This window comes from Sturnira hondurensis, unplaced genomic scaffold (genome assembly GCF_014824575.4).
Source record: "Sturnira hondurensis isolate 20B ecotype Veracruz unplaced genomic scaffold, ASM1482457v3 Scaffold0006849, whole genome shotgun sequence".
In the NCBI taxonomy this organism is placed as follows: Eukaryota; Metazoa; Chordata; class Mammalia; order Chiroptera; family Phyllostomidae; genus Sturnira; species Sturnira hondurensis.
This window is the reverse complement of record NW_028079480.1, coordinates 3,173,354-3,188,954: the sequence shown is the minus strand read 5'-3', so window position 1 is coordinate 3,188,954 and position 15,601 is coordinate 3,173,354. Positions and strand designations below refer to the sequence as shown.

General features: G+C 39.8%; 1 protein-coding gene and 1 non-coding gene across 5 annotated transcripts in view; both read left to right on the top strand.

The window, feature by feature from the left end:
- ENTPD1 (ectonucleoside triphosphate diphosphohydrolase 1) overlaps positions 1–15,263 on the top strand; it is a 102,401-nt gene extending 87,138 nt beyond the window's left edge. For all 4 annotated transcript variants that reach the window (XM_037050862.1, XM_037050860.1, XM_037050859.1 and 1 more), the window contains 3 exons: positions 3,835–3,951; positions 8,286–8,423; positions 10,517–15,263. In XM_037050862.1, coding sequence (XP_036906757.1) covers positions 3,835–3,951; positions 8,286–8,423; positions 10,517–10,723 — 462 coding nt within the window. In that variant the 3' untranslated portion in view covers positions 10,724–15,263. The remainder of the gene's footprint in view (positions 1–3,834; positions 3,952–8,285; positions 8,424–10,516) is intronic.
- LOC118990324 (small nucleolar RNA SNORA66) lies at positions 7,793–7,925 on the top strand. The gene has a single exon (XR_005067199.1). It is a non-coding gene; the product is annotated as a small nucleolar RNA SNORA66 (small nucleolar RNA).
- Positions 15,264–15,601: the final 338 nt, after the last annotated feature.

The following is a 15,601-nucleotide window of genomic DNA, read 5'->3' as shown; positions in this document are numbered from 1 at the left end:
CCACTTGTACTTTTTAATACCTTCCCCTTTTTCTCACCCAGACCCCCAATCCCCTTCCCCTCTAGGAACCATCAGTCTGTTCTCTGTATCAATGAGTCTGTTTCAATTCTGTTTGTTCATTTATTTTGTTCTTTAGATTCCACATGTGAAATCACATGGTATTTGCCTTTCTGGGACTGACTTATCTCAGTTAGCATAATACCCTGTGGGCCCATTCATGCCATCACAAATGCTAAGATTTCATTCTTTTTATGATTGAGCAATATTCCATTGTATATATGTACCACCACTTTTTTATCCACTTGTCTACTGATGGGTATTGAATTGCTTCCATATTTTGGCTATTGAAAATAATGCTGCATATGTTCTTTTGAAACAGTATTTTGGGTTTCTTTGGATAAGTAGCCAGAAGTGAAATCACAGGGTCATAAGGCAGTTCCATTTTAAATTTTCTGAGGAAACTCCACATTGCTTTCCAATCTGCATTCCCACCAACAATGCATGAGGGTTCCTTTTTCTCTACACCTCCACCAACACTTGTTTGTTGATTTATTTATTATAGCCATTCTTACAGGCATGAGGTGATATTTGATTGTGGTTTGAATGTGCATTTCTCTAATGATTAGTGATATTGAGCATCTTTTCATGTCTATTGGCTATTTGTATGTCCTCTTATGAGATGTGTCTGTTTAGATCCTTTGCCCACTTTTTAATTGGATTATTTGTTTTTCTGCTGTTGAGTTGTATGAGTCCTTTATACATTTTGGATTTAACCCCTTATTGAATCATTGGCAAATACCTTCTTCCATTTTGAGGTTATCTTTTCATTTTGTTGATGGTTTCCTTTTCTGTACAAAATATTTAATTTGCTGTAGTCCCATTTTTAAATTTTTTCTTTTGTTTCCCTTTCCTGAGAAGATATATAAAAAATATTGTTGAAAGAAACATCTGAGATTTTATCACCTATGTTTTATTCTAGGATTTTTATGGTTCTGAGTCTAATATATGTCTTTAATCCATTTTGAGTTTATTCTATGTATGGTGTAAGAAGGTAGTCTAGTTTCATTTTTTTTGCATTTGTCTGTACAATTTTCCCACCATCATTTATTGAATAGACTGTCTTGACCCCATTGTATGTTCTTGCTTCCTTTGTCAAATATTAATTGACCATGTAGGCATGAGTTTATTTCTGGGCTCTCTATTGTGTTCCATTGATCTATGTGTCTGTTTTTATGCCAGTACCATGCTGTTTTGATTACTGTAGCCCTGTAGTACAGTTTGATATATCAGGTTGTATGATACCTCTAAGTTTGTTCTTTTTCAAGATTAATGTGGATTTTCAGGGTCTTTTGTAGTTCCACTTACATTTTTAGGTTATTTGTTGTAATTCTATAAAAAATGCTATTGGTGTTTTGATAGAAATTGTGTTGAATCTATAGGCTGTGTTGGGTAATATCTCTTACATTCTAGGCAGTGCTCTAGGAACTAGAGGGAAAGCAGTGTTGTGCCACTTGATAATTTATAGAGCTCTTCCATGTGCTAAGTGCCAGGTTATTGCAGTTGAGAATAACACAGATGTGGTCCTGCCATTCTAGATGCAGGTAGATAAGAGACCAGAAACACAAATGAACAAAAGCAAATCAGACCGTGGTAACTGCTGGGAAGAAAGAGTCCTTTGAAAGGGAATAACAGAGGGTACTAGTCTAGATAGATGACTAGAAAATCTTTCTGAGAAGGAGATGTAGAAGTCAAGGAATTTCCAACAGAGGGAATAGCAAGTATGCAACCCCAGAGAAGAAAAACTTGGCAGAGATTGAAGGCGAAGGTGGCTAAGGTGTGGTGGGCAGGGTGGGAAAGAGTATGAGATGCTATTGGCAAGGTAGGAAGGGTTAAAACAGGCCTGTCCTTGAGAGACCTGGGAGAGTTTGGACTTTAATCTAGGTATAATCAGGAGTCACTGACGGCTCTAGGCAGAGGAATGAGATTATCAACTTTGTTTTTAAAATATTTCTGCAACTGCCAGGTGCAGGGTGAATTAGAATAGCACTAGGAAGCTAACATAGAGATCAAGTAAAAGGCCATTGCAGTGTCCACACAAGAGATGATGGTGTCTTGGGTTAAGACAGAAGAAAGAGGACCATGCCAAGATCTTGTTCTGCAACCAGCATGATATTTAAAGTGTTGGAATTCCCAAGTTCCAGGGATGTGGAAGCTGTCTTTCCAAATGAGGAAATGGATGCTCGGATGGGGACATTAGTGAGGAATAGAGAACCACCATGACCCTGCTCATCCCTCAGTCAGCCCCTGACAACTTCATTATCCAGGTGAGAGGTGGCACATCACTCAGCCAGATCCTGGGAAGGCGTCCAAACCCTCCTTCCACATCCTTACTCTCCAGCCCTCTTTCAAATAGTATAGTTTATAAATCATGTAACCCAGCTTTCTCTTGCCTGTCATGCCTTCAGGGAGGAGTTACAGGACCATTCAAGTATAAGGACATCTGAGAGTCAAGCACCTTAATTGCCAGCTAGATAAACTGGGGCATGAGTTCTTCATTTTGTTAGAGGAGTCATGAGAGAGTTCCTTTAAGAGACGCTCTCACATCTGACTTTCAGGAGTTTAATTGCTCATATAAGCAGCATTTCAGGTGTGCTGACACTCCGCTCTTTACTTGGTTTATTCCTGGAGACAGACAGGTCCACTCACAGCACTTATCTTGCGTGTTTGGTGGCTGTCCTGCCAATATAAAGGCTCATGGGGAGAAGTGCCATCACACTGGGCACCATCTCCCACGGTCACAGTTGCACTGCTCTCATTTTTCCTGGTTCCCTCTCCTCTGTCTGTCTATGTCTGTCTTTGGGCAAGAAGAAATAGATGTAGCCTCTAGTTCAAGCTTTAATCACCCCATCCTGTCAAAATAAGTCCATCGCTTCGTTCTACAGGGAACAGAAGACATTCACATTGTTAAAGAAACTCAGGTGAAAAACATGTTTCTCCATCTCAGTAAACTTTTTGGAAATATTCCAGTATGTAAATGAAGTTTCACTGAAGCTCATTTGATGGAGATCTGGAGTCATGTATTCCCTACCAGGATGCTCAAGATTCCCTCCTGTCGTGGGTGGCCACATTCCTGGGGCAGATGGTGGATGTTTAGTTGGTAATCACCGGGTCCTGAATGGGACAGAGGGAAAGTGTAAGTTATGTGAAAAGAAGCTGATGTAACCCTCAAGGCTGACATTCAGTTGACCTTCAGTTTTCTCTAAGTGATAAAATTTAGGTTATGTTAATCAAATGTCTCCTTTTTTACTCATTTGTACTTTTAGCTTTTTCTATAGTTCTCATTTGTTATAATAATGATTTTTAAAAACCTTTCAGTTGTACCTAGTTCATGATAAGATCTGCAGTAAATATCTGTTAAATAAAGATTGACTATTTAAAGAAAGTAGTACAAAAACACCTCATAATTGCTATTCAGAGATAACTTTTAATATCCCTGTATAGAATTTTCCAGGTTTTATTTGATAAAAAATTTATATAAAACATAGTTTTTTGAAGATGGGACTTTAGTAACCTCTTCCTCTTTTTCTGTCTTCTCTTTCACCCATCTTTCTCCCTGACCCTCCCATTAAAATTACTGAGAAAATTAGCTACCAGCTGGCTCAGAAATGCATGTCAGAAGCAAAGTGACCCATCTTGCTAGGGTCTGAAATATCAAGAATCCTGTGCATTGACTCAACAGGGACTTCCAGGCCCCTTCACTAGGGGTACGACATTCTGGAGAGTCAGTGTCCCTCTGTGCTGAACACTGCAAAACTCTGCGTTTCTCTCTTGCAGGCATTTTCAGCTTATTACTATGTGATGAAGTTTTTAAACCTCACATCAGAGGAACCCCTCTCTCAGGAAAAGATGATTGACATGATAAAAAATTTCTGCTCTCAGCCTTGGAAAGAGGTGAGTGACTACAGACAGCAACTATTACCAGTGTTTTGTGACCTTAACAACACAGAGGATGTGAATCTGCCCTTCAAGTTGCACTAATTTGACCAAGATACGGTAAACGTATTAGGGAAGCCCGAATGGGGCAATCAGAAATGAGTTCGTAGACGTTTTCTAATAACTTGGCATTCAATGGCTTAAACAAAAAAGGTCTCCTGTTCCTCACCTATTGCGAAGTCTGGCAGTAGGCAGCTGCTGGCATGGGGTCGGCTGCAGCTTGACTCTCTCTCAGCACTACTTCTACTTTGTTGTTATGCCTATTCTTTCATGGACACAAGATCTAGCTTCAGGGATCACAGACACATTCAGGGTCCAAAGAAGGGTAGAACCAGACACATCTATTCTTTTTTACAGGAAGGCAAAAACAATTCCAGAAGCTCCTTAGCAGTTTCTCTTATATTTCATTGGCCAGGACTGGATGGGAGAACAGAGTGCATGGGATTTTAACACTGGCTGAGAGCCTCAGATCCATCATGAGCTGCTTCCTGGATCTGGGCATATTGTCACCCACTCCCCTCCCCAAACACCCAAATTAACAGCTTTATTAGCAAGAAAGATGGGCAATTCACAGAACCTTCCACAGACACCATTTTATTAAGACCCTTTCTCCACTTCCCAGGTCCAGGGTATTTCTGACTCACTCATGAATTTGAAGCACAGTGTTTTTCTTGTCTGAGGCACTCAAGGTTTGGTGCTATTTGATGAAAGTTTCCAGGAAGAAAAGAGCTATGGGGTCTACTCTCATTTAAACAGACAGATCATCTAGGCCCCTAGATTCTAGGGATAGTGCAAAACAGCAGCTGTTTTAAATTGACACCATTGCAAAATTGAATGGTGCTTTCATTCTGCAAAAATGCAATTAATTACAAATGGATGCTGTTCTTATCAGCCATGACAAAGGGGGAAATGAGGTTGTGCAAGAACCTTGAGGTTTGGAATTCTCCCTAAGTATTTTGAGTTAAAACAGGAAGGAAGGGTATTTAGGGCATTTCTTTTTTACAAAACTTTTAAAAAATATTTTATTTATTTTTTTAGAGAGGAGAAGAGAAGAAGAGAGGGAGAGAAACATCTGTGGTTGCCTCAAACACCCCCTATTGGGGACCTGGCCCACAACCCAGGCATGGGCCCCGACTGGGAATCAAACTGGCGATCCTTTGATTTGCAGCTCGTACTCAATCCACTGAGCTACACCAGCCAGGGTTCTTTTTTTCTTTTTAATTTTTTAATCTATTGATTGATTTTGAGAGAGAGAGGGAGACAGAGAGACAGAAAGAGAGAAACATCAGTTTGTTGTCCCACTCATTTATGCATTCACTTGTTGCTTCTTGTAAGTGCCCTAGCCAGGGACAGAATGCACAATCTGGCCTATCAGGGACAGTGCTCCAACCAACAGAGCTACCCCACCAGGGCTCAGGAATTTTCAAAAAAGCTGCCCGAATACGGCCCAGCACCTTACAGTTTGCAAAACACTTGGGGGGGGTGCATTTTGCAGTTGGTGGTGATCTGTGGAGGAAGATGAACATCTTGGAGTTGAAGAAATTTGACATCAGGTGTATGTATGGCTGCCGAGGAGGCAGATTGAGGCTGCACTTTGAAAAAAATTACTTCTTGTTCAGAGTGAAAATTCTTGTCAGGGTTTCTCTCTTTACCCTCATCTACTTCCTATTTCATCAGATTACATTAAGTTGGGAATCTTACTGTATGTGGACCTGTAGGTCTGCCTAGGTTAAGTCACACGAGGAATTGCTCAGGAGCTGAAGCCCTGGAAGTAAGGTCAGAGGCCTGCATTTGGGAGAAATTCTGAAACATTCAGTGGGGTGGGGATGTGGGAATACAGAGGGATGGGGAATGGAGTTGTAGGTGAAACACAGACCCTCACCCAGAGCCTAGAATGTTGAGATGGGTGTTATCGATCAGTGTTCGTTCGTTTTTTTCTAATTGCATTGTTCATCTGCAGTTAGAAAGAGCAGTTTGGGGGGTTTTTTTGGTAAAATGTTCTGCTATAGGCTAATTCTTTTCTTCTTTCCTTGCTGTCCTCAACATGAGGAAGAACTGCTGTCCCAGTGTGACTTTAGTCTGGGAATGTCCCTTCCAAACACCTTTGACAGACAGAGTGCTAACAACTGTTGAGCACGTATTATGTGCCAAAAAGTGGGCTAATGCTTTATACATACTGTAATGGTACTGCCTGTACGTGCTTTGGCGGGGGAAACAAAATGCAAAGGAGGGCGAATTATTTTCCCATTTGGAGAGCACACAGTATTGAACCTACAAGCATTAATGTGTCAGTTCTGGGATATAAAGGGATTAAGAAGTACAAATTGTCTTAACGTAAAGTATAGACACGGTAATATAGTCAATAAGATAATAATTAAGTATAGTGTCAGTGAGTACTAGATTTATTGGGGTAATCACTTTGTAAATTATGTAAATGTCTAATCACTATGTTGTACACCTGAAACTAATATCGTATTTTATGTTAACTGGAATTGAAAGAAAAACATGATCAAATCTGCATTGATGTACCAGGTAGATGCCTTTGGCTTCTGTATTGTCGGCTAGTATCATAAATAATCCTCAGCAGGTTAGACTGCTTAGCAAATGTACAGTTTCCCAGAAGGAGGAGGGGCATAGGAATGTTGAAGGGTTCAAGGAAATTAGGCCAAAATGGCATTCCCTCAAGGGATAGGCAAGCCTTCAAGAACCTGTGGGGTTGCTGGCAGTGGATTCTTGAAATTCTTATCCCTTAGGGGTTTTCTGTTTGACAGGCCTGCCAAGACTACATCAAATGGGAGGTGTGTTTTGACAAAGGAAAACCAGAGTGCAGAAAGAAAGGGGTAGGGACCTAGTCAGGCGAAGTCAATTGATGTCGCACGAAGATCTCAGATGAACATCATATACAGAGGAGGTGATCGAAGAGTAATTTCAAGGACTGTGATAAAAAGTTTCCAAGCTGGGTCATTTGAAGAATTCCATCAGAGCAGGACAATTCAGGTTAGGTGTGGGATTAGTTTTCCAGAGATTGAGGGTTACTAGGAGCCAAGTGAGAAAGACTTCGGCTAGCAGTTCAAGGTTAGAGATGGGGTGTTCCTTGATAGGGAAGAGAAATCTGGGCACAAGGCGGGTAGGCAGGCAACCAGAAGACCTACATATAAAACATCTGGCGTAAGTCCTAGTACATGCTTAACAAATGCTGGCTCTCTCACTTCCTAAGGTGTACAGGAGGGAATGCCTTTCTCAAGGGCTGAGGAATAGGGCAGTAGAAAGAACTCTGAGCTGAACTAAAGATGTCCTGGCTGTTGATCTTGAGGGGAGAAGAGGAGCAGAGCCAGCTGTGCTGAATATATATGCTGAATATATCCAGCATATATTCACAACAACTAGGTAAAGTAAAGGCAGGGGTTGGCACGTAGCTATTAATTCCTTCATTCAGGAGTAGGGTAAACACATGAAGAACTCAAAAAGACCCCTTTGCATGACTTACATGCCAAAAAAAAGTAAGGACAAAGAACAGAAGGTGAGATATTGGTAATTTTAGCAATCCTGAGCACAATGCTCCCTAAACTGTGTTCCAGAGCTGTTTCTCAAACTTGACTACATACATGATCACACTCGTCTTGGCTGTTCTGTGTGAAGGACTACCAAGCTCCTATGGGATGCTGATGCTGCTGGTCTAGGGATTAAATTGAATGGCTCTTTATGACACTATTTCCTTAAGATACTTATAGAGGCTCTGAACCAAAGACTCTGGTCAAGAGCATATAGGAAACTGATTACACAAAAATTAATGGGTTTTGTGCAAACTCGATCACTAACTCTGCATGATGTTTCAGAAGTGAAGGAGACCAGGTTTGCTAAAGTAATTGTGGTGATAGAAATGTATGGGCCTCAGAAGCTACTGAGGTGGTCCATTCTATCCTAGGACAGTGTAAAAAAAATTAATGGGTTTCTTTTGTGCAAGATTTTTCACACCTTTAACACGCTAATCTGTGAAACTCAAGTTTCACGAGGGACGAAAGTGTTTCTGACCTACTAGATAATAGAAATGACTTTTTCCTGGAGCACTTATTACCATCTCATAGAATCTTAGAGAAGAAGTTCCCTAAACATCCTCTATAAGCCCCGGCACCCACTGAAAAAGCACAGCACCATTCCCAAAACCTGCTGGAGAGGCGGACTTTCAGGGCCATGTGAGCTGGGGCTTCCCCCTCTGTTGATCAACTGAAAAAGAGATCTTGGAGAGTTGTGCCCATTACACAAGTATGATATTTCCCTCACTTCATTTCCAGCTGAAGATGAATTTTGGTGATGTGAAGGAGAAGTACCTGAGTGAATACTGCTTTTCCGGGACTTACATTATCTCTCTTCTTCAGAAGGGCTACCATTTCACACCTGATAACTGGAAGACTATTCATTTCATGGGCCAGGTACTTATGGGGTTTCAGGGAGGTTGGGTTGTTGTGATTGAAGCAGCTTTGGGCTTGAAAGAGGTAGGATTCAACCTGATTTAAGTTTTGGCCTGACGTCCTATTCCACCACTTCACCTCTAACCTACACCGACATTTTGTGCCAAACCCATCTGGGTTTGTTGGCCATCCAGTTGTGGATATCCTATCTAAGGAGAACTTCCTGCATTCTCAGACTCTTTTTGCTTACATGACAGTGACAAATTCCTTATAAAACAAAAAAGTGAGAAGTTACAGTAATGTTACAGTATTTTAGTAGCCATGGTGATTCTGTGTGCTAAGGTCAACATCCATCCTGAAGACCCCTTCCATGAATCAGGAAAGGATGATCATGGTTTCTCATAAGGGGTGAAGGCTTTGTTGGTTGTACCTTTAAGGTTGACCAATCTGAAAACTCAGTGCGAAGAAAGCGATGAGTGGCTGTGAATGAGGGTCTCTGCTTAGAAGCCAGGCTCAGCAGGAGCCTTAAAGGGGAAACCTCACAGCTGTGCTTTAGCATAGCGCCACCTGCAGGTATCCAAACAAAGAGAAACATTTACACCTGCAGCATGGCTCATGTACAGGCAACTCATAGTGAAAAATATCAAGAATAGTATTTCTCTACATTTTATGCCTATACCCAGTAATGGCAAAAGTTTACCCCTTTATTAAATTTGGTGACTTTGAACAAAAATAAAACCATTGAGGCAGGGGACTTGTAGCAGCCTTGGATCATTTAAATGCAAATCTTTCCTTGTTTTAATATCCCAGTCTTCCTTCTATCCCATCAGAGTTTATTTTGTCTCTTTGAAGGACGTATCTATATCAAATTTACAAGTGATTTATATTACTTGAACTCCAATGAATAATCCAGTATTTCTAAACCCTGGACGATAATTCTAGTTCTGGAGCTTTCCTTGACACACCACAGTCAAGGTTCCTCTCCCCCAATTAATCTCTAAAACCCCAGAGATTTTAGAGATTAATTTCAGTATTGGTAACAGGTTAGGAGGGAGGAACATTTCCATACAATATTGGCTGGAAGGTAAATTGGCACAACCTTTGGGGAGATTGTATTAGCAATATGTGCTAAGAGCTCTAAAATATGCACTTTACTTTATCCACTTACTCCATTTCTGGGATTTATAAATAATGGATAAGGTGAGTAAAAATGAACATATAAGGCAGTTCATGCCAGTGATGATGTTACTGAAATGCCTTAAAAAGCATGGATGATGCTTACAAGGCATTGTTAAGTGAATGATTCTACATACAACTTAATCACATTTTTTGTTAAGAAGAAAACTTCACAGAGAGGACTGGAAGGATATTTCACAAAATAATAGCAGTGACTTCTGAGTGTGAAGTACAGGTGGTTTTCTTTTTTAGGATTATCTGTACTTTCTAACTTTTCTACATGATCACGTATAACTCATATAATAAAAATACTTCAAAATTATGTATTATTCATAGGCTATATACTCCAATAAGTGAAGAGGCAGCTGGAAAATATTCCTAGGAACAAGGCAGGGTCCGAGCATATTTTAATCATTTAATAAGAATGCTTTCTCATGCATGTGCTGTCTTCCAACTGCCATAAAGACTCATTTGCTGAGATTACTCTCCAATTTTCACTAGTTGAATCATAAAGAAGTCCTGGTTTTACATGGATGAGACTCCAGCCCTCACGAAGATCATTATCCCTAATGCTTTGCCGGCTTTCTGTCACCTCCCACCTCCCTTCTCCACCCCACCACCAACACTGACACACACAACAAAAGAGGAATGCAAATCTCCAATGGCCTATGTAAGTTCTCTTGAAACTCTGTGGGAGAATTAGGCAGTCTGTCACAAAGATCCTCTCTGAATTTTGAGAATACAGTAGTGAGGCTCCAAACTCTCCATAATCCCTTGCTGCTGCTCCCTTTTACCCCACAACTAAACCCCCAGTTTAGAACATATAGGTAATCCCTGTAGAGAACTGAATGCAGTGCTCTCTATCCTTTGGCTGCTTAAGTGTTATGAATGGGGTTGCATGAAAACTCACCAGAAACAACTTTCCTCACTGTTTGCAGATCCGGGACGCTGATGTGGGATGGACTTTGGGCTACATGCTGAACCTGACCAACATGATCCCAGCTGAGCAGCCAATGTCTACACCTCTCTCCCATTCCACCTATGTCTTCCTCATGGTCATCTTCTCTCTGATCCTGATTGCAGTGGTTCTCATAGGCTTGATTGTCTTTCACAAGCCTTCATTTTTCCGGAAAGACATGGTATAGCAGGAGCAGCTGAAATCTGCTGCCTGGAGAAAAAAAAAAAACTTGTCCAGGGGGCACTTTCCTCCACAGTGGTGTACAAGGTTTACCTTCCTTGTTCATGAAGGCCAGTCTTGACCAGTATAAAGCTTCCTTGGTTTTGCTGAAGCCTTTTCCTGGAAGGTAATCACCACCTTCTGCCTCAAGGACTTCCTGGTGGATATTGTCTCTTTTGTGAGTCTTTCCCAGCTCCAGCCCCTCCTTCCTTTTTTGTTCTGTGCTCATGTAGGTCTTAAAAGCCTGCCACCTTTCATGATCTTTGCTTTATAAAAGAACAATATTGGCTTCCTCTAGAAGAACAGAGTCTTGACTCCTGTGCTAAGACAGTGTGCTGGCTAAACGAAGAATCTCAGTTGTATTCTTACAGATCCCTTTCCCCTTGTTTCCCATTTATTAAGAAAGCCATACAGTGCCTTTGGAGAGGACACACATTCCACTCTCAGCCTGCCTTTGCATGGGAGAATTTTCTAGACCAGACAAGTATGTCTAGGACCAAAGAGTCTTGCAAGGGAATTTATGTGCTTGTGCCGGTTAATACTATACTTAACCCAAGCCAAAACAAAAATGGGTCACACATTTCAGGGTGATGCCAAAATGCTACAGAGTTGAACACCCAGACCAGATTTCTAAAAAGCTAATGTATAGGCATTCAGATATTAGAGTATATATTGGTAGATGTATATGGTATATACCATATACATGGTAGATGTATATATACCAGGAAGAAAAATATAGTTGGGTTGGGAAGTGTATCCTCCACTGCATTGATTGAAGGTTTTGTTTTTATTATAGTAAAATACACATAACATAAATTCACCATTTAACATGTACAGTTCAGTGGTACTGCACTCACAATGTTGTGCAACCATCACCACCACCTAACTGCAGAATATTTTCATCACCAAGAAATTGGCTAGAGACAAGACCATGACTGGGGAGGCTCAAACCACCAACCTTTCAGTTAATAGGCAAATATACTAAGTGCGCCATAAAGACACTATTGAATTTTAAAGCCATGCCGTATCTTATTGTCCCAGGGTTTACTTTAGGGAGAAAGTTGCATTAGTCTAGTGTGCCGTATCTTTTTGCTATTATGATATTTATATGTCAAAATGTGCCGGGATCAGATCTGAAAGTGCTGATGCTTCTCCTGTCACAGGAACATGGGTTCTATTTACTTACTCCGTGGAATATTTTGTGAGAGAAGCAGCAGCTGTGGACCTTGTCACAGAAATATGAAGAGACCCTGTACCCACTTCCTTTAAGGGTTACCTTTTGAGCAGGACGGAGTGGCATAGTGTTTACTCTGACCTTGTCCCAGGCTCGCCATCTCTGGATCTGGGGAGTGACTACTGAGCTGATGTGGGGCAGGGTGGAGGGGAGAAGGAAAAGCTCTCCCACAAACTAGAAGCCAAATATCCCTACATTTCTTGAATAACCAAGTCAATTTTTACAATATCCAGGTGAATATGAGTATAATAAAGCTGTGGACAGGAACAGTTTCTTCTCTGATACCCAAAACTGAACTTGTTGTATGTTGATAAGGAATATGAAGCCAAATTAGGATATGTTTAACCTCTTTCTAATAGTAGTTAGCTATGTTCTTAGATCTAGTATTTATTGAGCATTTATTGTGTACTATGCTCTGTGACCAAATGCATTATGTTCACTTTTTCATTTAATTCTCACAATAATATGAAGGTAGGTACTATCATTCCACTTCGTAGGTGCAGCAGGTGAGGCTAAGAAAGGTCAAGTTACCTGCGCAAATGGCTGAGCTAAAGCCTGGCATGCACTTAACCATTATTTTCTCTCCCGAATATACTACTAGAGTCTCCTTATAACTTCAAAGCATGCACTTAAGTATGCATGAATACAGGGCATAGTGGAAAGGGAAGTAGACACATGACCCATTTCCTAATGGACTTGGAATTTAACATTGCTTTAAGTTCACAAAGGCTGTTGTGGCAATGCTGATATTCTGTTCATATATTTTGCATGGTAACCTATGTGATGTATGATGCTTATCAATGATTCCCATACTCCTGGCTCCTTAATTATATGGCTTGCTCACTGAACAGCAGAATCACATCAAATCAAATAATCAAAATCAGAATAAAATAAATAGTAGTTGATAACGATGAAAATAAAAGGTCATATAAATACAACCAATAGCAGCAGCTCCTTTCTTATGTCTGCATATACAAAGCACTGTCAGGCACATTATCTATTCTGGCCCTAAAAAACCCACAAAAGTGTAATTTCCATTTTACAAACAGGGGTCACTCACACCAGTACATGGCAGAACTGATACTGAAACTCAAGTCTTTGCCCCAAGTTTACGGCTTTTTATTTTCCAAACACTGCCCCTCAGCAAGCTGAAATTACAATTCACAAGTTTCCTTTTGTAAACACTGAAATCTTTTTCTATTCCATTTCTGTCTTATTGCCTGGACTCTCCCTTTCTGCCCCCCACCAAAATCTTAAAGGTATCTGGGAGCCAAACTCCACTGACAAATCTCAAATCATGGAGATGATCAGCAGGCACAAGCTAATCAGTTACAGGGAAAGAGGGTTTTGAGGCTGATGAAGGAAACTGCTATCAGCCATTCTGGATGAGGAAGACCAAATAAAATACATTACTATCAAATAATTTTAATATTGGATTTCCCACTGGTCATAAATGATTACCATTCCTTCTTGGACTTTCACCCAAACTTGGTTGTGGTGACTCCATTCCTTTAGAAAAGTGAGAAATTTTCTATTTCTATGAAACCACAGGGATTAAAATTAGAAGTGGTTATTTCTGTAGACAAAAAACTTTGCAGTTAATTAGGGTGTGCATGTGTGTGTATGAGAGAGACAGAAAGAGAGAAATATAAAAGTTTTACCTGAATAAGAAAATAAAACATGACATAAATAAAAGTTTTTTAAAAGTATATTTTATTTTAGCATTGTATCAATCAAGACCTCTGTAAGAAAAATATAGTACAATCAAACTGGGTTACTATAGAGAGTTTAATAAAGTGACTATATACAAAATATGAACACTTTAACATGTAGTTAATATAAATATTGAGATGTTTATTTTTTCATATTAAGCTTTTGAAACCTATTATGTGTATATTATACTTACTGCAAATCTTAGTAAGGACTACTAGATTTCAAATGCTCAAGGTCTCATGTGACCAGTGGCTGCTGTACTGAATAGCACGTAGTCTAAAAACTACAAAGCCAAAAGGATACAGGCAATAATCATTTGTCTTTCTCTTGAGGGAAGACGTTTTAAAAAACAGGTACAGATGCAACAACCTTCTTGATATTATTTATTATATATGAAGTTTAACATTATTCTTAAACAAGTTTTTAAAATTCCAGCTCTGTATTTCACTTTATTTCTCAGGTTTTGTTGCCTTTTGGGGGGGAAGGCAGAGATGCCTGTTATTCAGGCCAACATGCCCAACCTCTGGAAAATTCAATCTGGATTAAAAAATAATACAAGTAGTTTTGATGCTTATATTTTATAGTCAAAATGTATATTTGAATATTAAAGTAAAGATAAGCCTCTTAACAGCTCACTCAATTTACCATAAAATCATAAAATCACTATTAAAGTATGTTCTTTTTATTGTCGCTTAAAAGATGAGCCAAATTTCATCCATACTGGTCTGGTCCCTCTCTGATTCAGGTCCTAATCATTGGTATCTTGTTTGAACATGACAGTTGGTCCTGGTCAGCTGTGCTCATTAGTGATATACTTCAGTTTTTTTAAATTAATGATAACAACCTCAAGGTTTCAGTGGCTTACCATTCTAAACACTGGTTTTCTTGTTCATGGGTCTGCAATTCAGCTGGGTAGCTCTGCTTCAGGCAGTTGGTTCAGGCCTGCTGCGTGTGTCTCACATTGCCCTTGTCTGGTGGTTTCCTGACTCTTGTTCTCATGCTGAATGGCAGGGGCACAAGAGAATGAGAGGAAACACAGACCACCTGGCCATAGACAATGGCCAGGACAGCATGTCGCTTCCATCCACATTCTACTGACCAAAATTTTAAGTCATATGACCAAGCTCCACATTAGCAAGTTGGAAGAACACTGCGAAGAATGGCAAAGTCATATGGCAAAGGACATGGATGATTAATTCTAACAGAGAAGGAGTGAAGCATTGGGCCCAGGTTTCAATGTACCACATTAACTAAATGAGGTGTCTCATTAACTAAAATGTAAAGTATGTTTTCTGTAAATTACAATCTACTTATTCTTCCATGGAATATTCTTTTAAAAACATGTCATTACTTCCAAGATGTCATCAATCTGCAACTTCTTCCCACAGCCTTAACCAGAGTTCTCCAAAAGCTCCCAAATTAGCCTCCCATTCTAAAACAGATATTCTAAGAGACCATGCCTCCATTCATTGTCCTTATTTACTGTACATAGGACCATGTACAGTTAACTACCCAAGTTTTTATTTGTACGAGTCTAATAAACTGAACACAACCTGTTTTATCACAGTTATAACAGATTTTTTAATAATGAGGAAAGAAGTGTCTCCACAAGGCTTCTCTTCAGAAAAGTGGCATCTAAGACTGTACATGTGATCAAGTCATTGCTATACCTTTTGCATTTTTCTATTTTAAATAAATTTCTAAATTTAAATTTATGATACAATCATGGCATCATGAGCACCTGAGTTGACTTTTTGTTTTTAGGTACCTTTTGTGTGTTTGTTGAATAGCAAAGTTCACCAGCGAACGATTAGTTATTGATGAGTGAGATCCAATCACCTATGAAACTAACTCCCAATAATGTGAAAGGGAGGAAAATCTTGGAAGTTAGGCAGGGAA